General features: G+C 34.4%; 2 protein-coding genes and 1 long non-coding RNA gene across 3 annotated transcripts in view; 2 read left to right on the top strand and 1 right to left on the bottom strand.

Moving 5' to 3' along the window:
• The window catches only part of LOC127868398 (uncharacterized), a 44,053-nt gene extending 31,988 nt beyond the window's left edge, over positions 1-12,065 (bottom strand). The window contains exon 1 of the mRNA XM_052410149.1: positions 11,979-12,065. Within this exon, the coding sequence (XP_052266109.1) occupies positions 11,979-11,996 (18 nt within the window). The 5' untranslated portion in view covers positions 11,997-12,065. The remainder of the gene's footprint in view (positions 1-11,978) is intronic.
• LOC127868432 (uncharacterized) lies at positions 4,329-5,181 on the top strand. The gene is made up of 2 exons (XR_008044121.1): positions 4,329-4,536; positions 5,106-5,181. It is a non-coding gene; the product is annotated as an uncharacterized LOC127868432 (long non-coding RNA).
• The window catches only part of LOC127868399 (ubiquitin conjugation factor E4 A-like), a 155,250-nt gene continuing 137,313 nt past the window's right edge, over positions 7,641-25,577 (top strand). The window contains exon 1 of the mRNA XM_052410152.1: positions 7,641-7,659. The gene's annotated coding sequence lies outside the window, so the exon portion shown is untranslated. The remainder of the gene's footprint in view (positions 7,660-25,577) is intronic.

Below are 25,577 nucleotides of genomic sequence, written 5' to 3'. Positions count from 1 at the left end.
TTTCGCGCTACACACCGTCCAATAATGGTGAACAAATGTGCCAAATGATTTTAAAATCTGACGATGAACGACATAGTTATGGCTCGGACAAGCTCATTTATGGCCATTTTTGACCTTTGAACTCAAAGTGTGACCTTGACCTTGGAGATATCGACGTAATTATTTCGCGCGACACACCGTCCAATGATGGTGAACAAATGTGCCAAATGATTTTAAAATCTGACAATGAACGACATAGTTATGGCCCGGACAAGCTTATTCCGCCAGCCCGCCAGCCAGCCAGCCCGCCAGCCAGCCAGCCAGCCCGTCCGCATTCGCCAATCTAATAACCAGTTTTTTCCTTCGGAAAACCTGGTTAATAATGATAATAACCCTAAAAAAACGACATTTTATAAAATCATTTTTACTGTGAAGCGAATACACGACGATTTTTATCTGATAGTTAAAATAACATTACGCAACAACATCGGATTAGCGGCAATGTTCTAACAGATAAGCTATCCGCATTGAATGGCATGTTTATAACACCTGTTCAGACTGTTAATCAAATATCCATTTAGGGAGCACTTTAAAAGAAAATTGATTTGTTTATTTATTGACAATTGAAGGCGGGTGTCAGTAATTGATTGTTGCCTAAGCACCACTTTGTGCGTAAGCTGTCAAGTTAATCATTGGAACTTATCGCAGTTAAGATGTTTAATTATGTCTTACGACTTTAACATTATAATATGTCTTCACTTTCTTAATATTATTTCCTTTTACAAAGTCATTTTTAATTGAATTTAATAAATAGTTTAATACTAATAGAATATCACGCATACAAGAAACCAACTGTTTTATTTCCATACATTGTATTGTATTAAATATGAAATTGCACTACATGAATATTTTTTGAATATAATAGAACAGAACACATAGTTTATTCGAGTATACATAGCACACAATAATAAATTACAGCAAAGCACATTTATAAACTGAATGAGTCGTAATTATTTACATTACAATATATAGCAGCACTGTTATTTTTTTTAATACGAATCTCCAAATGATTTTACATTTCGTTTTCTACAAATGGTAAGCGCTATAGCTTCCATAACTAACACCTGTTTTATCACATTTACATAATGAGGGAATGAAATACATTGTTAATTTTAGACTCATGCTTCATGGTACTTTCTTTGATAATTATATAATGGTCACCAATTAAACTACTCAACACCTAGTGTTTCGCTAATATGGGGGCGAAACGACCAGGTGCGAATCGACCAGGGCGGAAACGTCTTGGGGGCGAAACATCCGAGGACCAGCCGAAGACTGGTTCACTACATATAGTGACAGTCTTTACCAAACACAATTTACGTGAACATAACCCGTCTTAAATATATTGCCGAATCTCAGATTTTTGTTGAATTTATTTGCTTTGATCTTTTCGATATCTTATTGTTATTATCCTGACAAATCACAAACGCTTGTTAATAAATTATTTGTTTTAAACATTATAGTTGGCATCTCTATTCTTCCAGTATTCTCGCGGTATTCCAATAACGACACCCTACTGTTTATTTGTCAGAATTCGTAACGCATTTTCCATTCGCTCTCAGAAAGAAAGTTTATGTGTGATCATGAGCAATATTCTGGTAAGTTGTCGTAGTTATCCAGCAGAAACACATTTATTCACAAATTTTAAAGACATTCCGATCTAACTTTTTAGTCTTTTAGCTTTAATTTTTAACGAATTTACACCTCGTCTGCTCGCACTTTACCGATACCCGAAAGGTTACATATCACTATAATAATAATAAGTTTAGCCTAAAACCACAAAATCCGATACTGTTGGATTTTCGTACCACAATCTTACGTAAAAAATCTTCCAGATTCGAAATCAACAAAAAACAAGACATTTATAAATTGTCTGCATTATTGATCAAATTCTAAGATATTTGTTGGTTTTTGTTTTTAGAAGCTGTTTTGCCAAGGCAAGAGGCCATTCTATCCAGCAAAACTGACAGTTTTGGTTTACAGATATCAACAAAGGAGGGATTCCTGAACTATCAAAATTTCAAAGCTATATACACAGTTATTAACTGTGGTGGTCTTTATTGGTTCTGTTGGTTAACTTGGATGGAACATGTGTGAACTTTTATAGAACTTTGAAAAGTCTATATCTGTCTATCTTTAAACAAAAATCAGCTATGGTATAATAAGATCAGATGTGCAAACAATGTTAAAGGGTTGTTAAATTAACAATTTGAAGGCAATTATGCTGAAAAAATATGAAAGTTCCCATGCAAATTTAGTCTGTATATCATAAGTGTCTGCCAAAATATGTTAAACTAGTAATACAAAACTTACCACAAGTATGTAAAAGCACTAAGTACCTGTTGTGATCATTTTTAGTAAGATAGTGTAATTCTAAACAGTAGCAAATAAATTGTTTAGTAAATGCATACTGCAATTAATATGATTTCCTTTCTATTGTGTAATTAATAAATTGGTTGTTACTTGTTAATCCATGATAAATGTTTTATGGCTAGTAGAAAACCAGCATTGTTAATTTTGTAAAAGGTAATAAAATAACACCACTTTGTAATTTCATATACGTAAATATTCTTGTACTGTAGGTTGATGACAGTGTTTTAGTATTACTCATTTTGTCACTATTATTTTATGCGCAAATAAATGATGTGAAGTGTTTTGTATCTCCACACAATACCACATACAGTACAGCCAAAGCGGAACAAATGTATTTCGCGATCCGCGGCGGCAAGGCGAAACGAGTCGATGCCGCGTCAGTCGTTGAAGCCGCGTCAGTATGCGGCGGCAAGTCGCATTGCGCCGCAAAACTTAGCATCTGTCCGCCGAGGCATGCCGCGATATGCAACATGATGCTGAGTCGATGCGCATCATGAAATAAAAAATATTTTTAAAATTATAAGTAACATGTAGTTAACAAATTTTAAAAGAACAATTATAATAATAATTAAAATCATAATAAATTTATTGTGCGCGGATTGTATTAGCATATACATGTAAGCATAGTTAATGTGTCTGGCCAATTAAGTTTGTTTCCCACCCGAAGTGTATGTATTTCACACATAAACAAGGTCACGTAATTATGTTTTCGCACATACAAGTGGTCAAGGCTCCAGCATATGGTGGATTTATAAATTAATGGCATGTTGATTTTGCTTTTATATTTAAGCTGAGAAAATTAGCAGTTTGAAGCCACATCAATAATCAAGATGGTGACTACGTATTTGTTGTTTTGTTTATTATCAGCTTATAACTATTGTTTGAATATGCGTATATAAACACGTTTTATTTTGTTCATATTATACAGTTAATATCGCTACTAAATACCCTATAATCCCGTATATTCCAGTTTTAAAGCAAATGCTGGTAAATATTTACGATACACAAACATTCTCGATAGTTCCTTAAGTATCAAATACATTTTGGCATTTGTTACTATTTATAGAGATGATGAAATAATGTCTAATCGGGGCGTTTTTTTTTTCCACTGAACACGCGATTTACGCCTGACTTTATGTTCATGTATTTATACAACACAAAATACACCCAAACTTTCCAAACGACGTTCTACATGTCTGCGTAATTTTTGCGCGCTTTTTATGAAACAAAGGATATTTTAGCACTGTTTATTTGACGCTAGAATTTGCCAAAGGTCGCGTTAGCATTAAAATTCAGAAGTGTGTTTCAGATTACAAATTTAATAATGATAATCGAACGAAACATTAACAGTTGCGCGTAATTAATTCTACGCTACACATGTACATGTAGGTGGATATCTTTTCACTCGATCCGCCGCGTACTTATGCGGCGGATTTACTCCGCGAAAGTACGCGAGGTTAATGCAGATTTGGCGTCGTTGCGCGGATCGATGCCGAGTGCCACGGCGATACGCCGCGTGAACACACGCTTCGGCCGCCGCGTACTCATAATCTGGCCTTGGCGTAGCCCCGGATTATGTTTGTGCCGCGTTGGCTGTACTGTACCTTTTTACATATGTACTGTGTTATGTGTTATTTGAATGTTTAAATAAAAATATATGGATGATATAACATAATGCATTCTAATATTTGCATTCAAATTGTAACTATAGAGCTAAGTGTATGCAGTTTAGACTGTGATTTAAGAATTGCTACAAAATGGCTAGTTTTTTAGTGGCGACAAAATTTAAACTATTCAACAATAGTTTGCGAAAGAAAATTTAGAAACCTGCAAGATACCTGTATTTATTAAATATTTTAATTGCGAAACAAGTATGTTGTTATGCTGTTACACATAATAATACATTGATAACAAGAGTTCCGCGGTCGGAGATGACCGCATTGAAGCCGGATTTTTGATTTAAATGACAGGAAAGTACCTTTCGTGTTTTTGTCAATGCAATACTTAAATTACTGAAATATTGTTCAAAGGTCAAAATGAAATGTAAGTACTTTTCAAGGCATGAGCAAACCTTGTGTTATGTTTTGAATGCATGCATATACATGAACAACAATAACATTTAAGGTCACAAATATGAACTTGAATTGACAATTAGGAAAGTTTGATCTCAATTTTTTTATTAGCAAATTAGTAACATATTGTTTGAAGTTTCCATCAATTTCATTATCAAATGTAAGAAAATAAACTTTTTTTTTTTTTTTGTGCTTGCAAACCTTTACGTCAAGTTTGAGATTCTAGGTCCAAGCATACCAAAGTTACAACAATTTTAACATTTTAACATTTAAGTTCACAGTGACCTTGACCTTCAAATGAATGACATTGAAATGAATGACCTTGAAATGACCAGTGGTCATCTAAGTGTGCTTGCAAACCTTTACGTCAAGTTTGAGATTCTAGGTCCAAGCATACCAAAGTTATAACAATTTTAACATTTTAACATTGAAGGTCACAGTGACCTTGACCTTCAAATGAATGACATTGAAATGAGCAGTGGTGATCTTCTAGTACTGGCCAACCTTTATGTCAAGTTTGAAGACTCTAGGTACAAGCATACCAAAGTTATAACATGGAATAAGAACTTTAACATTTTTACCTACCAAAGTTATAAGAACTTTAACATTTTTACATTCAAGGTCACAGTGACCTTGACCTTAGAATGAATGACCTTGAAATGACCAGTGGTCATCTAAGTGTGCTTGCAAACCTTCATGTCAAGTTTGAAGACTCTATGTCCAAGCATACCAAAGTTATAACAATTTTAACATTTTAACATTTAAGGTCACAGTGACCTTGACCTTCAAATGAATGACATTGAAATGACCAGTGGTCATCTTCTAGTACTGGCCAATCTTTATTTCAAGTTTGAAGACTCTAGGTACAAGCATACCAAAGTTATAACATGAAATAAGAACTTTAACATTTTTACATTCAAGGTCACAGTGACCTTGACCTTCAAATGAATGACCTTGAAATGTCCAGTGGTTACTTACTAGTTCTGGCCAACCTTCATGTCAAGTTTCAAGACTCTAGGTCCAAGCATACCAAAGTTATAACAACTTTAACATTTTTACATTCAAGGTCACAGTGACCTTGACCTTCAAATGAATGACCTTGAAATGTCCAGTGGTTACTTACTAGTTCTGGCCAACCTTCATGTCAAGTTTCAAGACTCTTGGTCCAAGCATACCAAAGTTATAACAACTTTAACATTTTTATATTGAAGGTCACAGTGACCTTCACCTTCAAATGAATGACCTTGAAATGACCAGTGGTCATCTGTTAATCCTGGCCAACCTTCATGTCAAGTTTGAAGACTCTAGGTCCAAGCATACCAAAGTTATACCATGAAATAAGAACTTAAACATTTTTACATTCAAGGTCACAGTGACCTTGACCTTCAAATGAATGACCTTGAAATGACCAGTGGTTACTAACTAGTTATGGCCAACCTTCATGTCAAGTTTCAAGACTCTAGGTCCAAGCATACCAAAGTTATAACAACTTTAACATTTTTTATATTGAAGGTCACAGTGACCTTGACCTTCAAATGAATGACCTTGAAATGACCAGTGGTCATCTGTTAATCCTGGCCAACCTTCATGTCAAGTTTGAAGACTCTAGGTCCAAGCATACCAAAGTTATACCATGAAATAAGAACTTTAACATTTTCGAGCACGCCGCCACCCCGCCCGCCCGCCCGCCCCCCCGCCCGCCCGCCCGCCCGACAACATCAATCTATAAGCCGAGATTTTTTCGAAAAAAATCCGGCTAATAAATAAGAAGACAATTAGCGGTGTTAACGTTTCCCAACAGTAGAAATCATTCTTCTGATGAAGTCAGTGGTATACAGACGAAAGCTCCAGGTACGGCTTTAAATACGTAGTGTGTGTTATTTGACAGTCTAAGACTAATTGGATTTTTAAAAAATCCTGTAAAATTTGTCAATCAAAATTGATTTGACTCATCACATGATTTTGATTATGTTAAATCAGTAACTGTATGCTAAATGCAACTGCTTTAGCAAGCTGTCAAGTTGAATTGAGACATTTGATGAAACAAACTGTCTCCTGGGTAGGACCAGTACTAAGTGTCTATACGACGTACCATGACGTCGAAAGTCTACAAGACTTACTAGGTAAAACGAGAAACATACTTCGACGTACAATTTTCACCGACCCTTGAGTGTTAGCCAATCAGAAGACACCTTACATCTGTTGCTTTTAGAGATATTTGACATTTAACATTATTATTATTTATACCAAATTATGCGACTATCGATCGCTTACTCATACATATTGTGCGTATTTATAAAACATTATTATTATTATAATTTATACCAAATTATGCAACTATCAACCGCTAACTTATAGATATTGTGCGTATTTATTGACCTGGCGTGGCGGAATTAACCTCTTGACTTATGCAAGTTATGGTTATCACAAAATACGACCAACGGGGAGGTTATTATACATTATTTATCCCGTTAATGTTTGGTAACTGTTTGGTTACCATTGGGAATTTCCTAAACAGTAATGCGCTTGACAGTCGTGATACTCAGCCCCGCATGATCAATAAATACTCACAATATGCTGAATAATTTTTATTTAAAAAAGGTAACAGTTTAATCTTCTTAAAATGTGTATATAATCTATTTCAAGGCATTAAATACTTAAAACTTCTATGTGTTTTTTTTTGCCATTCTGATGTTTTTATTCATTTTGTCCTCAATTAAAAGAGATTTAAAACATTTAGTATGAATAAATCTGAAGGAAAAGCGGCTCAAGAGACAAATGTTTTGATTGGCTGTTCAGAAAATGTGTACGTTGAAGTACAAACATGTATGTAGAAGTACAAATTGTACTTTGACGTACGAATATCTACTTCGAAGTGTATTTTACGTACAATTATTGTACTTCGACGTACATTTCTCTTATTACCTTGTTGGTCTTCTTGACTTTCAACCCAAATGGTACGCCATAGTATGTTTTTAGGGTTATCTTAAGAATGCTCCCACTTAAGGGATCAATACAGAGACCTCCCAGTCCCAGTGACTAAGCAAGTTAGCAGACACCACATCCACTAAACCACAGCCACGGAACCAGCTTTAAATTCCTGTGACTAGAAAACAAAAAAAAAATAAGATGCTAGATCTTTAAGCTAAGAACATGTTAGTCCAAATAATTAGACGTAAGCTACCCCGCTTACGTCTAAACGGCTACCGTCGTTTTCCTATAGCAAATTGAGTTCAACTTAAACTTCAGTTTTTCTTGTTAAATCTTTGCTAATGCATATAATTATCATTAATTAGACATAAATGTGAGCGATTACCTCTTAAATGTGTAAAAATTGTGCTTTTAAACCAGTTATGTACATTTTTAAAAATAAACATACACAACACACGAAGTGTGTTTGTCGTTTATAGAATTACATTGAATTATCCTGAACGAAATTATTTTTTGAATAGGTTACACATAACCAATTGTTGTTGTACAACAAACCACGTCACTTTTATGCTTTCTGTACTCTTTAATTAAATGAAACCTATATGTGTGTGTTAAAACTACCAGTTGTATCACGGAGTGTATATTGATAGGAGATGAATCGAGTATTTGACCCTTACTGTAGTAAATTCAATCTTATGCAAAAACTATTCATCCGATTTTATTGGTTTATACGTTATCTTGTTGCTTATTAATTCCTCTTTCAAAAAATATACGTTTTAGTATATTCCCGTTGTTATTAATGGATTTATAGCGAGATAAACACAAGAAATACACATTTTATGTTTTATCACCCCGCGTTTTACCGTGTTGTGGCTATCGATCTTGTACAATTAGCATACAGCGAAGCGCCGAGGTTATACATTTTGATGTACCCACTCACGTCTTTTGTTGAATTATAGTTTCATTTCTCGGCCGATTTTGACAAATTATATATCATTAGAAAGCGAACGTTACGTAGTAAACAGATATATAAAAATATATTAAGCTTACTTCTGATTTCGACAGCCCGGCGAGTTATAACTTTAACTTTTGCAAATATCATACCGTTTTGGAGTTTTAGAATCTAGATTTACGGTTGACATGTTCGTACTTAATACCAATTTGTAGCGTTTATATTTGGATTTCAGTTTTAAAAATAGATCTTGCTTAGGATAATAGAATTCTGTATACGATAGAAAAAAATGTTTAAAAACGAAAGTAATTAAGGAATGAAGGCGGAAGAAAGTAGCGCGCGTTCCTAACGCACTGAACTTATGCTACGGTCTTGGCGATTATGCTTTTGTTTAGAAACCGGCCATTGAATTTCCTTTGCCATGATTATTATATTTTTTATGGAATATATTGTAGTATTTTGTTCACGAAACATATCAATAAAGCTTATTATAAATAAATCTTAATAAATTAACGATTTCAGCTCTTGTTTATAACACAGAAAGGGTGTTAAACTTATGATGAAACAGCGTATATAGCGGATCCTCTCGATTTTATTCGGCTTTACATGCATACTTGAAATAAAATGGGTGTCAAAAACATTCATCGTTTGCTGTTAATTATCAACGAGGGAATTATGTATAATTATATGAAATGTTATTTACCTTAAATTATCAATTTATTAAAGATTCTTGAAAATCACGGTCGGTGTTACGCGGGTCATTTCGTATTTTGACATCAGGGCATCATGTCCAACTATTAAAAATCAGATTTTTTTCACTGGGACGATGACGGCTTAGATTTAGACAGGCAGACAGATAGTTTATTCAGACTTATACAACAGTACATCGTCTTCAACTCAAATATATAAATTATTTTTACTTTTAGACGAATTGTTAGGTGATTACACATATAGCAGTGATGATTCTGAGAATGTTGCCATGTTTCTTATCCGTGTAATCTAGAGTCCGTGGTTTGAGCATTTTTATCGCGGTGCTCAATAAAAGATATCTCAATAATCTTGTTTATTGATAGATCTGTGGTTTTATTGCCCCTGTGTTCAGCACAAACCAATTATCTCGTTATGATCAGATACTGTGCCGACCAATACTAAATAACACTATGGTGTCATACGCCACAGCAGGGACCTATACTTGTGATCATGGAGTCTAAGTGCAAGACTTAAAAAAGTATGTTGTTTCGCTTGCGGTTGTTAAATCCAAAACGGGGCTTCCCAGCTGGCACAGCTGCTGATATTCGAATCTGAATACTTAAACTTATTCAGACATTATTCTTAACCGTTGCACGTTTTACGATACCGGATTTTAGGCGTGAATACAACTCAGTGAAACTATTCAAGTTCTTATACAACATTAAGCATAATAACAGTTATTGAAATTAACAATATCAGCGACATCTTTTTAAAGACTAAACACCTTTTCAAGTATCGAATTTAACATGTCAATAAAATATATTAATACCAAAAAAGGTTTCATTTAATATTGTTCACATTAAACCTTTAAACGAAAGTGTCGCTTTAACTATTTTCCGTGTCTTATTAAGCCGCGAATCGTTTGCTAAAAACAGTTAACAAAAAGGGCTACACGTTCTAATTCTTAATGAAATACAAAAATAAGTATAACATCAGTGATTAATCTAGAAGTTTGCTTCAATGAGTCACAGGACTCACATATTTGAAAACAATGAGTCCCATAGAAATTCAATGAGTCCCAAACTTTATTCATGAGTCCTTGCGTGTTTTCCCTGGGGGCTGAAGAAAATAGCACAAACACATTTTTTTTTAAACTTTTAATCAACTGACAAGACTAGAATTTCCCTTACTAGATTTCGCTGACTAGAAATGAAAAACAATGGTAGTTAATTTTATTTTTGGTTAAAATTTCTAAGTCCTTTACATTGAAATCATGAAGCAACTGAACAAGAGATTGGAATTTTGACAAAGGCAAATCCTCCTTGATCATCCATTCAAGTGTCTTGAACATGACTTCAATAGCTTTATCTTTATCAGATGAGCCCTTTTGCAAAGCTACAGCCAGGCTTTGTTTCATTTGGGGTACAACACGTACAGCATTTACATGGTCTGGGTGACCTGCATGTCGTACCAAAGTTGTATTCTGGTAGTTTCTATTGTGCATTTGTTGAACCATGCTATTTTTAGCGTTGTTCTCGTCGCAAATAGAACAATACATAAAGTTGTCATGCGTGTCTGTTCTTTCAACAAATCTAAGCCAAGAGTACATTGAAAGCCATTTGGTCAAAAACTCACGTTTCTTTGGCTGGCTTACATCTCGGACGCTTGCGCTTGGTTGTTCCTTCTCTTCGTTAACACTCGCGGATAAATCGAGCGAGTCATCATGTCCGCCAGTATCGGGCCGCCAAAAATTAACAAGAGTTTGCTGCTTTGTGTCAAGCTTTAACACTTTCTTTGGTGGCATTTTTTCTTAATGCAGCCGAACGAATATTATCATCCGGGCTCTTTAAAATTAATCTCGACGAAGCAAATTTAGAACGAATACACTGATTGGTTATTTTTAGCATATGCGGCTCTGTAAGCCAATGAAAATGTGTCTTGTAGAATTTTAACAGCGTGATACATACGGCGTTGTAAAATATATGCATTCGTGAGAAATACAAACACGGATTTGTATGCGTCCTCGAGGACGCTCATACTTCGCTACGGTGCGTTTTTTCCGATTTTGATGCGTCAGAGACGCAGGACGCGGACCTAGATTAATCACTGATAACATAATTAATAACGTCCATAAACACACACGGCAAGATCAAAGTTTTAATGGAAAACTAATATGACATTCCATGTAAATTATTATTTTCGTCTAAATCGAATACTTTATATAGAGAAACAATGTATTTATAACCGACCAATGAGGTAACATTATGCATCTTTCAATTTACACAGTGCTATATGGCAACAATATGGAATTTGAACAGTGGTAGTGTTTTAAGGTCTGGACTATCATTACTTGTAAGTTTGTATAAACATTTTTCTAATGCAATTAGTAAAATAATGTTTATATTTTATGTTTAATAATTTATTGCATGATTATTCTGTGCTGTTATATGAATTTGATGCCGTTAAAGCTTCCGACATGAATTCATGTCGGAACGATGCTATTGCAAAATAACGTTAAACGATATGAGGTCGATGTAAATCGACCTCATATTTATAGGAGTAAGAACATGTAACTTGTTTTAAGATTGATTTTTTTTAGTTGCGTTACTTAATTATTGCAACAATTATAATATTTTGAACACAATCATGTCCATATATTTATTAAAAATACATGGTTATCAAAAAAACTTAAAAAGCTTTTGCCCGTAAATTAGGTAGCACCTATTATCATATTATATCGTGACAAAGTGACTATGGAACATCGCGAAAACACGTGACACCTGTCTGAGCATATTATTTGATCAGCAATTACACATATGTTGTTTATGAGCTTCCACACACATTTTTACTTGTGTAAATATGCAGAACTAAATTTCAAGTCTAATAAATCGTAATAAAAACTTTCAAAATATATTTCTTACATCGTCCGACGAGGCCATTTTCTTTTCAATTATTTGGTTCGCTTGGTTGTATTACAAGGCCTGGGTTATACCGATTACGTACCCCCGGTTTCGCAGGTGCAAGGCTTTCGATTTCATTGTCTAATGGATCAAGATCTTGAGTAATGATATTGAGGCGAAATGTTTAAAATTATATAATACATCTGTCATAAAGTCGGGTGATCAAAACTTATCGCCATAGCTTTTTTAATGATAAGTGACTTTTTCCACTGAATCAAAAGGTTTTACTTGTTTAGCAGAATTAGCAGTTAACTCATTCAGTAGAATTGTATTTAAAGATGATGCGCCTGAAGAATTGAAACTTACATTTGATGCTATGTCAGAGTTTTGTACTTTATTGGCACTTTAAGTTACAAGAGCAAAAACTAAGAATAGTTGTCTATTGGTAGAGGAAATGGGTCTTAAGGCACATTTCAAGTTTTTACTATGATGGAAATATGACAGAAATAAAACAAAAACTGTTTCTCCTTCAGAGAGTGTGACATATACCAATACATTTGGGAAATTTGGCATCAATTTAAGATTATTTTGGAGAAAATAATACTGTTTAACACATATTTTGTTTAAACAATAATATATACATATTACATGTAACAGATCCGTTAAATGGATATTAAAACTTAAGAACTGTTTACTTCTGCACGATTATAGCTATACACGTATTTACAAACATGAGAAAGTCAAACCATCGATTTGGAATTTAGGAATACCCTATAATCTTCTCACGGTACCCATCTTCTCATATAAATTACATGATCACATCCTTTAAAAAAGTAAACCATGCCAAATATCTAGGTCTCCCACTCCAAAGTAACCTCACATGGGATAAACATATTAACTCAATCACTAATAATGCGAACCAGGGTCTAGGATTTTTTCGTCGCAACTTAAAAATTAGCTCATCAAAAGTGAAAAATCATGTTTAAAAAGCTATAGTCAGGCCTAAAGTAAAATATTCCTCCAGCGTCTGGTACCCACATACAAAAGCTCAAATAAATCAACTGGAAAAGTACAAAGACGTGCGGCCAGATTTGTAACAAACAGATACCACAACACAAGCTCAGTAACTAATATGATAGACAGCCTAAATTGGCACACTCTTTTGAAACACACAGAACAAAATATCGTCTAATCATATTAAATAAAATTATCCACCACATCGTTGCCATCACTTCTCCAGAAAATCTTGTGTTCCTGTCGACCGCCGACCCAGACTCAGCAGTAACCACTGTTTTAGACTCATACATACTTCAAAAGACTCCTATGAATTCTCAATCTACCTAATATCAATAATACAATTCACTACCTCCCCACATACATGAGGCAGCCACAGTAGAAGTTTTCAATACCCTTTCTCCTTTGGCTGTCATTGTCCACCTTATCAACCTATAAACACTTACAATGTAAATAAATTTAAACTAACATCCAATTGAGCACCTTATGTATTTATGTATTTAGAAGGAGTGCTGTATCAGAATAAGAAGAAGAAGAAGAAGAAGAAGAAGAAGAAGAAGAAGAAGAAGAAGAAGAAGAAGAAAAAGAATACGATTTCCTCATAATTGATGTAAAATCAACCACAGAGAGCTATGCTTATGTAGGAGTCATATTGTTGTATTATGGTAGATTCGGTAGACCTAAACATATATTATTAATAAAGAAAAGGGTGCTTTTTCCATTATAAAAAAATCCAGAAAACTGTATTAGCCTTTCATCATCATCATCGCCATCAATCGCGTGACCGTTCAAGTCGTTGGGGGAAAATGAGGGACGAGGATCACCGCCAGTCAGCTCTGTCGTGGGCTGCTGTGAGTAGCTTATCCGAGGGACGTCCATTTTTTCACATTGTCAATTCAGCTTTTCCTCTGACGGCCTCGACGGCGACCTCCATCTTGCTTGCCTTGGATAACAGTCGTGCCTGTTTGAGTGCCCAAACCAAGCGAGATTTCGTCGTTTGACGTTCGCCAGGAGGAGGTAATGTTTTGGAGAAAATGATTGGTCTTGTACTCCATATAGGAGACCTGGAGCAGTCTTAAGAGACGTTTGTGTACAAAGGCCTATATCAGGCGTTCTGTGTCCACGTGAAGCGCTCAGGTCTCGCAGCCGACCAATAGGATGGGGACTAGGAGGAACTTGTAGAGCCTGTAATTGGTGGGTAAGCTGACTGATCGAGGTGCTTGTCCGCAACCTGCTCAGTCTGGCCATCGCTGCGTTTTCTCATGGACATTATTATTATTATTCGGATTTTAGCGGTACTCGTGAAATCCATGGATAGAATTGCTGCAAAGTTATTAAAGCAGGGCACCTTTTTTCCAGATTTTCGCCGGTCATGGTGATATCTGCACCGGTGTTGTTCACCATCTTCGACACCTCCGTGCTGACCTCAATCCCGTAAACCGGTACTCCTGCTATTTCATACAGTGTTGGTGGGGTCTTTGAGTTAACTGCTAGTGCCACCCATGAGGTCAATGTCATTAGCAAATCTCGAGTAAGGGATGGGTCTGCCACCGATGGAGATGGAAAAGTGGTGGCCTTGGCCGGTCTCCTGCATTATCTACCCGAAGGTTAAACAGAACCGGGTAGAAAATACATCCCTGACAGACGCCCACTGATGCCCTGAAGAAGACATCAAACCATTCATATAGAAGAACTGCGATGCTTACGTTTGCGATGAATTCTTTGATGACTTGCACCAGACATTCGTTTTATCTTGAAAAATCATGACACACTCGGTCGAAAGCTTTCTTAAAGTCGATGAATTTGTGGAAGAGTTCATGTTCGGCCACTTCTTCTCCTCTCCTCCAAGTTCCTCTTGCATAGGACCGTCATTGCTGCAGTCTTTGCGTTTCCACTGTGCTTAATCAGCTAAGAAAAGATGTTGTCCTCTCCCGAAGATTTCTAAGCTTCAGACTGTGCACTGCCTACTTGATTTTTCAGAGTCTCTAAGTCAAATCTAACGAGTTCTTGTTGATGCGCTTGGTTTTTAACTTAAGCTTGATGTTGGTGAGCACTAAGTCGTGATTACTGCCGATGTCTGCGCCTGGAAACGTTCTTGTGTTCGCCTTATTGATTCTAAAATCAATCTGATGTTCGCCTTATTGATTCTAAAATCGATTTTATTGCGTACTAACCCGTTTGAAGCATGCCCGATTTCTGTTCAGTTTGTGGGGTTGTAGCGTTTTTGCATGTGAGTTGGTTGCTTCTGGCGAGCTCTAGAATCCATCTGTCCTTGGTCTCTACTATGCTGAAACTACCAACTGTCTCTGACCAATCTTGGTATGCATCTGGTCCAACCTAGGTGTTGCAGACCCCTTGGACGACGAGGATGTCTTTCTTTGGGACATTGACTATGATGCAGTCAAACTCTTAATAAAACTGTTCAATCTTCTCGCCTTTGTTGTCTGATGAAGGCCCTGAATGATTTTGGTGCGATCAGGTCGCGTTAAGATCCGGATGGAGATAGGTATGCCCGAGACAGGGATGCAACTGATGACGCTATTGACTACCTCCTTCCTTACGATGTAAGCAACCCCTTGGCGATATTAAGAATCCTACCAGCTGAACCTTAGTTTTTTCCCTTCTTCGGTATAAGTTTCTTCGAAGCCTATCCACCTTACATCGGCTAGTCGGATGATGACCCAGCGTTAGCGTTGTAGCTCGTGCATCAGTTCGTTTAACTTGCCGCTCGCTTGGAGTGTTCTTACGTTATATTTGATAGTGTTGTTTCCTTTTTGACAATTCCATTGATGTCTCAGCTCAAGTAGCTTTACTTGTCGCAATCGTCCTATATACTGGCAGTGGAAGGCATGGTGGTTGTTATTTCGGTATGGTGTTCTATTGTCATCTTCAAAGCATGTCTTTTCAGTGAGCTTGTCAGTTAAAGCGGTGCCCGTTTCCTCTCCAAAAACTTGCAGCCGGTCGTGTGAAACGTGCATCTCCCTTACTTCTTATCGTCTGACAGCAGAAGCGTGAACCAGGGTGTTGTTTGGTCAATGTACCGGAACCAGTGATAATTGATTGTCAGGTTTTAATCAGCTTGTCGATCCCTCCGTGTGGGCTGCTGCCAAGCGACAAAGGTGTTATCTCTGCGCTGAACACCCAAAACTTTGCTTAGAGAACCCAAAAAGGTTGTTTGAGTTGATGATTGCTTCTGTTCTTATACGTGGATGTTAGTTTTGCGGTATTAAAACTGTTGATATCATTGTTCGTTTGCAGCTAAGATATGTAAATTGTTTGATTTATTTTTAAGCAGTCACATAAAACAACCAAGCTAAGTAATATGGCTTTTTTACACCCAATATTGCTGCTTCTTCCTGTATGTGCACGATGATGATCTGAAATATTTACTATATGATAGTATATTCATAAATCTTTTTGTAAAATGAAGGGATGTAGTTGAAACTTGTTCGTAATTTCATTTCTTCGTTTTTCAAAAAGTTGTAACTCTGTTGTTCTGGACTCATTCCTACCATTTAGTAAGTAAATGGTAATTAAATTAAATGCGTTTTAATTCCCTTTTATTATTTTTTTAAATTTAAGTTGAAATGCTATGAGAATTTTATTAATTAATTAATTTATTTACACTCATATGTATCATGAATATTGCTGGGCCAAGTGTGAGGTTTAGCGCTCTAAAACCGGTTTAAGCCCCCAGTGCATTGCATTGACCGTTCCAAGGCGGTGACCTCAACTTTATTATTCTATGTGTGTTTGTTGTTTCGTATTGTGCTGTTTTGTACTGTTTTGGCATTTGATTACTTGCCTTATATTAAGGACCACGAATTTGTATATACTAAGAATGCAATACTGCTTAAGCAGCTGGAGTTTCCCTTCTTTTTTTTAAATTGACTTTAAAACCTAAAGCAAGTACACTTAATTGTATTTTGTTCAGTAAACTAGGAGTTGTTCCACGTTCCTTTCAAATAAAGCCGAGTACTTACTGATCGAAGTAAAATTATTAGTGCTGATTAAAACATTGTTTATTGCTATACATTTTTTAACATTCTGGATGTAAATGAAAATATTAAATTTTCTTGGTAAAAGTATGTTCATACGGCTTTTAATGTTTTAGAATTGTAAAATTATTTGATTAATCTGAAGGTTGAATCTATCTAGATTTTTATCAAAACAAGTGAATAATACCATTTGAGATAAATATAAAAAGACTCGTGGCTTGTATCAGTTATAAAGACTGCGCATCTAACAGTGCCCCAAATATTCCATTTATCGAGAAAATAAGATATGTAATATTAAGTAATATTTTAATGCACTCCAAATTATGAATGTATTACTTGTTTAAAAAATCTGATACAATATGTATATATATGTGATATCAGATTTGTTTTTGTCAACATGATGAAAAATGTTGTTTTATGACATATTGATAGTGTTAACGTGACTTGGCCACGCGCCCAACACCTGTGTACCATCATTCCTTATTCAAATCGAATAAGGAACTCGTATTTTCTAACTTAACAAATAAAATAATACGAATTAAGAGACGCATAAATCAAGGAAAATAACTGTATATGTAGGTTGGGAATAAACAATATGTATATATTACAGTATTTTTTTAGTATTCTTGTGTAATGATAACCTAGTGCCGTTTTCGCTGCTGAATAAGGAAAGCGTAACCAGTTGTAGTATCTAAAGATATCACTTATAACCACCGAGAACAGCGCCATTTTGTCGGTTCTCATGACTTTTAATCGTGCGCCAATGTTGAAGGTGGCAAGATGTAACGTAGGCGTCCTAGAGCGAGGAAACGCGCTTTTTGAGATAGAAAATCTATTGAATTAAAACCTACCAATTACAGCTATGTAAGTTTTGGTTTTTAATTGAAAAACAACAACAACAGTAACAAGAAAATACAGAGGAATTTCGATGAAACTTTCCAGTCTAATAGATGCACCGTGGCCGCTGCTTTCGGTTCAGTATCGCTTTATTGTGACATCAGTGACGTCGCACTGATGACAACTCTGTCCGGAACATTAGCATTCGTCTTGTGCCGAGGCTGAAAGTCACCGAATGTGCCGTCGATCTGCATGAGCGTGAAAACGCGTATTCGCCCTTAAAATATATCAGAAGAAACACTTTTAGTGGTGTTTTTTTTTGTTTGCTTTTCTGTTGTCGTTTTGTTACTTTGTTTATACTCTTACCAGAATGCATTCTATATTATCTGAAAAAATTGATTTAGATTACTAAATACTGACCAATTTTATTAACATATTAACAATGTGAACAAATCTTTCTGCGAATACATCAGCTGTACTGTCTCTATGTGTTTAAATTTTGTATAATATTTTATCAAGATAGCATGCAGTTAGTTAGGGATTTTAAACTAACCTGTAATATAAATCAATATATACATAATTGTGTCTTACTAGATGATGTTTTTCTTATTTTAAAGACCGTTAAGAGGAAAATGTAAACTTTTCTTATACGGTCACCTTTCTTTTTGTTGTAAAATTCATGTATTTTAATGTAACTATATCACTCAGTGGGTGCTTGCAACCACATCAACTGGTATCTACATACCTTGAACCTTCTTTTGTACATTGTTCCATTTTGATTATCTGTTTCTCTTTTTATTTTATTTCTTTTTTGTCTCATTATTGTGATTATTTCTTTTTACTTCTTCATTGTTATGAAATATTCATCTTTTTGTATCCCTAATTTGTGTTTTCTGTTTTTGTTTTTTTGCATGGACATCTTATGTCTTATAATAGGAACCAACTGGACATGTTTTAAAATAGAAACTAACTGGACAGCACCCACAAATATAATTTACACACCCTACACCTCTTTAAATGATTAAATTATGTACTTTGAACGTAAATGGGCTAAACAATAAAGACAAACGCATAAAAATCTTCAAATGGTTAGACGAAAAAAAAAGAGTATATTACAAGAAAGTCACTTGACACATACTGTAGCACAAACCTTAAAAGATGAATGGGAAGGAGACATCTATCTCAGTGGACAACATACTAATAAACAAGGCATTGCCTTTCTGATAAAAATAATAAAGGGATCACAGTCGATAACTTTAACAAAATAATAATTGGCAGACAAGCATGTATAGATATCAAAATACACGAAACACAAATAACATTAATCAACGTTTACGGCCCTAACATAGATAATTCCACTTTTTACGAAACATTACAATCCTTTATAATTAATAACCAAGATAAAAACATTATAGTCGGTGGTGACTTCAATACTGTTCTTAACCCATTATTAGATAAGAAGAAGGGAAACCTTTATACTCATGACAGTAGTGACTCATTCAATAATCTTATAGAATCGCTAACCCTTTTTGGAATGACATCGGGTCTTAAACTAAACAAAAGTAAATGCACTGTGCTACGAGTAGGCAAATTTAAACAAAGTAATATTCATCTTAAAAAAAGAAATGAAATTCAACTGGGCATCAGATGAAGCAACAACGCTAGGAATAACCTTTACAAACAATGAAAATGAAACAATACTAAAAAACATACTGCCTAAATTACAAAAATGTGCATTTCCTAAATTAATTTATACACTAACAGTTCTCCCAAATCCACCAAATGATATTATTGAAAATATAAAATCAGAAATATTTAATTTCATATGGGACGAAAAACCTGATAAAATTAAGCGAACTCAATTAATTCAATCAGTAGAATATGGAGGTAACAGACTAACAAACATAGATTCTTTCCTGAATGCAATAAAATGCAGTTGGGTTAAAAGATATTTAGAAAATACCAATACGAGTAAATGGAAATTATTCTACAGGAAAATTTTTAAAACATATGATGACTCCTTACTTTTTGAATGTAATATCGACAATAATATCTTAGATGAAATTTCAACCAAAACATATTTCTATCGAATGTTCTATCGGCATGGTGTAAAGTTACTCATAATTTAGAAACCAAAATAAACAGTACAATCATTCTGTGGAACAATAAAGATATAACTACTAACAATAAAACGTTTTTCTATAAACAGTGGTTCGAACGAAACATAAAATATGTAGATCAATTGTACGACTACAGAATAAACGACTTCTATACTTTTGATAACTTATGCTACATATTCGGAATACCTACAAGTAACTTCCTGATGTACTACACACTGATTAAAAGTATACCAATACATATTAAAGCTGTAACCAAAACAAATAACACACCATGTACTCAAAAAACATTCGTAGAAAACATAATTGCAAAACAAAACGAACAAAATATTTTACACACTTCAAGTTAAAACCCCTCCCGAAATCTCAAAAACTCAAATAAAATGGCAAAACCTTGGAGAAAAATAATTTAATTGGAAACAAATATTTGTCATGCCATATAAATCAACTACTGATAGCACACTGAGAAACTTTCAAGGAACTGGTTCCTTATTCCTCATTCAAATCGAATAAGGAACTGGCTTTTTCATACTAAACAAACTATTAAAATGAACCAAAGAGACCAATAAATCAATGAAAATCATTGTAAATTTAGGTTGGGTATCAAAAACATTAATTGCAGTACATCTCTACTATGTTTTATTTAATCAAAACCTAGTTCCTTATTCGGATAGGAAAATGATTAGGGAACTGGTTCCTTATTCCTTATTCAAATCGAATAAGGAACTGGCATTTTCATACTAAACAAACTATTAAAATCAATCAAAGAGACCAATTAATCGATGACAATCATTGTTAATGTAGTTAAGTATAAACAAAATTAATTGCAGTACATCTCTACTATGTTTCATTTAATGATAACTTAGTTCCTTATTCGGATTGAAAAAGGAATAAGGAACTGGTTCCTTATTCCTTATTCAAATCGAATAAATAACTGCCTTTTTTTTACACGCACACACACATAAAATGAACCAAAGAGACCATTATATCAATGAAAATCATTTTAAACGTAGGTTGGGTATTAAAAATATGTATTGTAGTACATTTCTAAATAGTTTTTTTGCGTCATGATAACCAGTTATTTTTGTGGAAAAAAAGTAACCAGGTGCACTATCTTCAGAACAAAAAGGATTGGTTACCACCAAGATAAGCGCTATGTTTTCGTTTATCACGACCTTTAATCTGGTGGCAATGTTGAAGATCGCCGGATGTACCGTTGGCATCTAAGATGAAGAAGACGCGTTTTCGGAGATATAAAATATATTTAAATATAAGCATTCAAGTAAAGCTGGCATACGCATTTGGTTTTTTTAATTAAAAATCAAAATACGGAGGAATCTCTGTGAAACTTTCCAGAGGCCTGTGAGTCACTGCTTCCGATGCAGTCTCGCCTTAATGGTGACGTCAGTGACGTCGCAATGACGAGAACGCTGTCCGAAATATTCCACCAGCATTCGGTACGAATAAAGTCGGAACTGTTACGATAAGATCGGCGAGGGATTGTTTTCCAAAGAAGCCATCACCGTTTTGTAGACCCCACAGTCAATAGTCGTTCTCTGAGGTTAAAAGTTGCCGGATATACCGTTTGTCTAAATGAGTGAGAAAACGCGCTTTCGCACTTAAACAAATCTATGAAGAAAACACACTTTTACAGCTAGTATGCGCGCATGCGTTTGAATAATAAAATAAAATATTTAGGCTTCTCGATTAAACTTTAAAATCTACTTGAGGAACCCAGACCGCTGCTTCCGTTGCAGTATTGCTTTCATGTTGACGCATTGAAATCGCTTTGCATCTTTAATCATATCCCTTTGTAACTGTTTATGTATAAGAACGGAATGAGATAGCTAAAACATTACTAGTATTCAGCTATCGGATAGTCTTCTACAGAAGATAGGGTCAGAAAAAACTTCAAGAACTGTATCAGAGAGATAAATTTAAAAAATCTTACATTAAAAATAGCCAATAATTACAAAATATATAGCTGCGCTATTCTAGAATGATCCGAATTTAAATATCTAAAATTTTGGCCTCTGAATAAGGAATTGGCGTAAAGTTAGTTCCTTATTCAGAAGCCAGGATTTCGGACACTCACTTTCAGATATGTTCTATTTAAAATGTAGTGTGGGTTATTTAAGCTTGATTATGTTCTATGGAAATGTTCTTTAACATTTCTACTGTATATTATAATTTGCGATAAATAAGTATTATGAAGACGATAGTAAGAGACTGGCCTTTTCATAATCCAACATAAATACAGTAACCCAACATTAATGAACGTCAATGTTAATCATGGTATATGTAAGTTGGATGAAAAAACTACTTATTGCCGTACAATTCTACTTTGTTTATTAAAATGATAACCCAGTTCCCGTTTTTTGCTACTAAATAATGCAAAAGTAACCAGTTGCTATAGCTTAGGAAAATACCAGTAGGCCTGGTAATCAAATAGAAAAGCGCGATTTCTTCGCTTCCCGTGACCTTTTATCGCGCTCCAATGTTGTAAGTTGCCGGACATACCGTTTGCATCCAAGTTCGAGAACACGCGTTTCCAGTGATAGAACATCTGTTTAAATGCAAACACTCAATTACGGATTGTTTACGCATTTTTTAATGAAACTTTCCAGTCTAATAGAGGCACCCGGGTCGCTGCTTACGGAACAGTCTCGCCTTGATGGTGACGCCAATCACGTCTTACTGTCGGCAACGTTGTCCTAAATATATCTGATGGTCCCCTAATATATCGTTGGTCTGCACGAGCGAGAGATATTAATTAACATTCAAAGGGTTAACACAGTCAATTACACATTTTTTTTAAAGCCAGTACCTAATTCTACTGTAGCATAAATGTGAAATTCACTTCCTCCTTGTTTATTTGATTTTTAAATTGCACACCTCTTTTTTCTTTCTTGTCCTCATGACATACTTAGTCGAGGGAACGACTTACTAACTCGTGGGAACGAGTGAGCTTTGTCGTGGTCACGTCTTACTAAGTCGAGGGAGCGAGATTGAAAAAAATAGCAGTGCAAAACTTAATAAAGTAGGAGTGCAATTCGGTGCAGTAAATAAAGGAGAAGTGCATGAAGCAAAAGAGGAGAACATTTTATCTTACTCTAGGTGTGCGTGTGTGTAAGAAAATGGCAGTTCCTTATTCGATTTGAATATGACATAAGGAACCAGTTCCTTATTCACACTGAAAAATGAACTGTGTTATTATTTAATAAAACTAGGTAGAAATATATTGTTATTCATATTTTTAACTACAAACCAACACATAACATGATTTTCATTGACATTTAATGTTCTTTGGTTAATGTGCATTTTTGTTTTAGTAAGGCAATGACATTTCCTTATTATCGTCTTCATACAAATTGTTTTCCTGACTCTTTGGTTCATTTTGATAATTTGTTAAGTATGACAGTTCCTTATTCGATTTGAATAAGCAATAAGGAACCAGTTCCTTATTCCTTTTTCAATCCGAATAAGGAACTAGGTTATAATTAAATGAAACATAGTAGAGATGTACTGCAATTAATGTTTTTTATACTCAACCTACATTAACAATGATTGTCATTGATTAATTGGTCTCTTTGGTTCATTTTAATAGTTTGTTAAGTATGAACATGCCAGTTCCTTATTTGATTTGAATAAGGAATAAGGAACCATATCCTTATATCGTCTTCATACTAATTGTTTTCAGGTCTCTTTGGTTCATTTTAATAGTTTGTTAAGTATCAAAATACCAGTTCAATATTCGATTTGAATAAGGAATAGGGAACCCGTTCCTTATTCATTTTTCAATCCGAATAAGGAACTAGGTTATAATTAAATGAAACATAGTAGAGTTGTACTGCAATTTATGTTTTTTATACTCAACCTACATTAACAATGATTGTCATTGATTAATTGGTCTCTTTGATTGATTTTAATAGTTTGTTTAGTATGAAAATGACAGTTCCTTATTCGATTTGAATAAGGAATAAGGAACCAGATCCTTATTCCTTTTTCAATCTGAATAAGGAACAAGGTTATCATTAAATGAAACATAGTAGTGATGTACTGCCATTAATGTTTTGTGTAACCGACCTAAATTTACAATGATTTTCATTGATTTATTGGTCTCTTTGGTTCATTTTAATAGTTTGTTGAATATGAAAAAGCCAGTTCCTTATTCGATTTGAATTAGGAATAAGGAACCAGTTCCTTATTCCTTAGTCGCACTGAATAAGGAACTGTGTTATTATTAAATAATACTAGGTAGATATATATTGCAATAAATATTTTTAACTTCGAACCTACATAAACCATGATTTTCATCGACATTTTATATTATTTGGTTCATTTTAATTTATGTTTGAGAAAGTCAATACCATTTCCTAATTTCCTTTTCATAATACTTGTTTTCAGCGTGTATAGTGACATAGAATATAAAAAGAAATGTGACAGAATACGTCCATATAACATCATCATGCTTAAATAACCCACACTACATCTTAAATATAACATATCCGAAAGTGATTTCCGAAATACAGGCTTCCGAATGAGGAACTAACTTTACGCCAATTCCTTATTCAGAGGCCATAATTTCGGATATTGAAATTCGGATCATTCTAGAATAGCACAGCTATATATTCATTATTATTGGCTATTTTCAATGTTAGAGTTTTTAATTTATATGTCTGATACAGTTCTTGAATTTTTTTTCTGACCCTAACTTCTAGAGAAGACTTTCCGATAGCTGAATACCAGTCATGATTTAGCTATCACATTCCGTTTGTATACCCATACAGTTACAGGGGGATATGATTAAGGATGCAAAGTGATTTGAATGCGTCAACCAGTTCTTTATTCATTTTTCAATACGAACAAGGAACAACGTTATCATTAAATGAAACTTATTAAAGATGTACTGCAAATAATGTTTTTTATACCCGACCTACAATGAAAATGATTTTCATTGATTTATTGGTCTCTTTGGTTCATTTTAATAGTTTGTTTAGTAGGAAAATGCCAGTTCCTTATTCGATTTGAATAAGGAACGAGGAACCAGTTCCTTATTCCTTATTCAAACCGAATAAGGAACTATGTTATTATTAAATAAAACAAAGTAAAAATGTACTGCAATTACTATTTGTTACACCCGACATACATTTACAATATTTTTCGTTGAGTTATTTGTCTCGATGGTTCATTTTGATTTATAATTTATAGAAAGAAAATTCCAGTTCCTTATCCGATTTGAATAAGGAATAAGGAACCAGTTCCTTATTCCTTATTCACACTGAATAAGGAACTGGATAATCATCACATAAAACTTAGTAGAAATATATTGCAATTAGAATTTTACATATACAACCAATATATAAATAATAATCATTAATATGTGGTTAATTTTGGATCAGTTTCATTGATGTTCATGTAAGAAAATGCCAGTTACTTATTCGGCTTGAATAAGGAATAAGGAACTGGTTCCTTTTCCTTATTCAGCCTCGAATAAGGAACTGGATTATAAATAAAAACAAACATGTTTAAATGAACAAGATTGATTTTTTATCACATACATGTAAAATAATAGTATATGCTTTAGGTTTTGTTGATGTGAAGTTAGTATTCAAATTAGAAAACATCGGTTCGGGTTAAACAAGAAATCTTAT

This window comes from Dreissena polymorpha, chromosome 2 (genome assembly GCF_020536995.1).
Source record: "Dreissena polymorpha isolate Duluth1 chromosome 2, UMN_Dpol_1.0, whole genome shotgun sequence".
In the NCBI taxonomy this organism is placed as follows: domain Eukaryota; kingdom Metazoa; phylum Mollusca; class Bivalvia; order Myida; family Dreissenidae; genus Dreissena; species Dreissena polymorpha.
The sequence above is the reverse complement of the archived record's forward strand: the minus strand, read 5'-3'. Positions and strand labels throughout refer to the sequence as shown.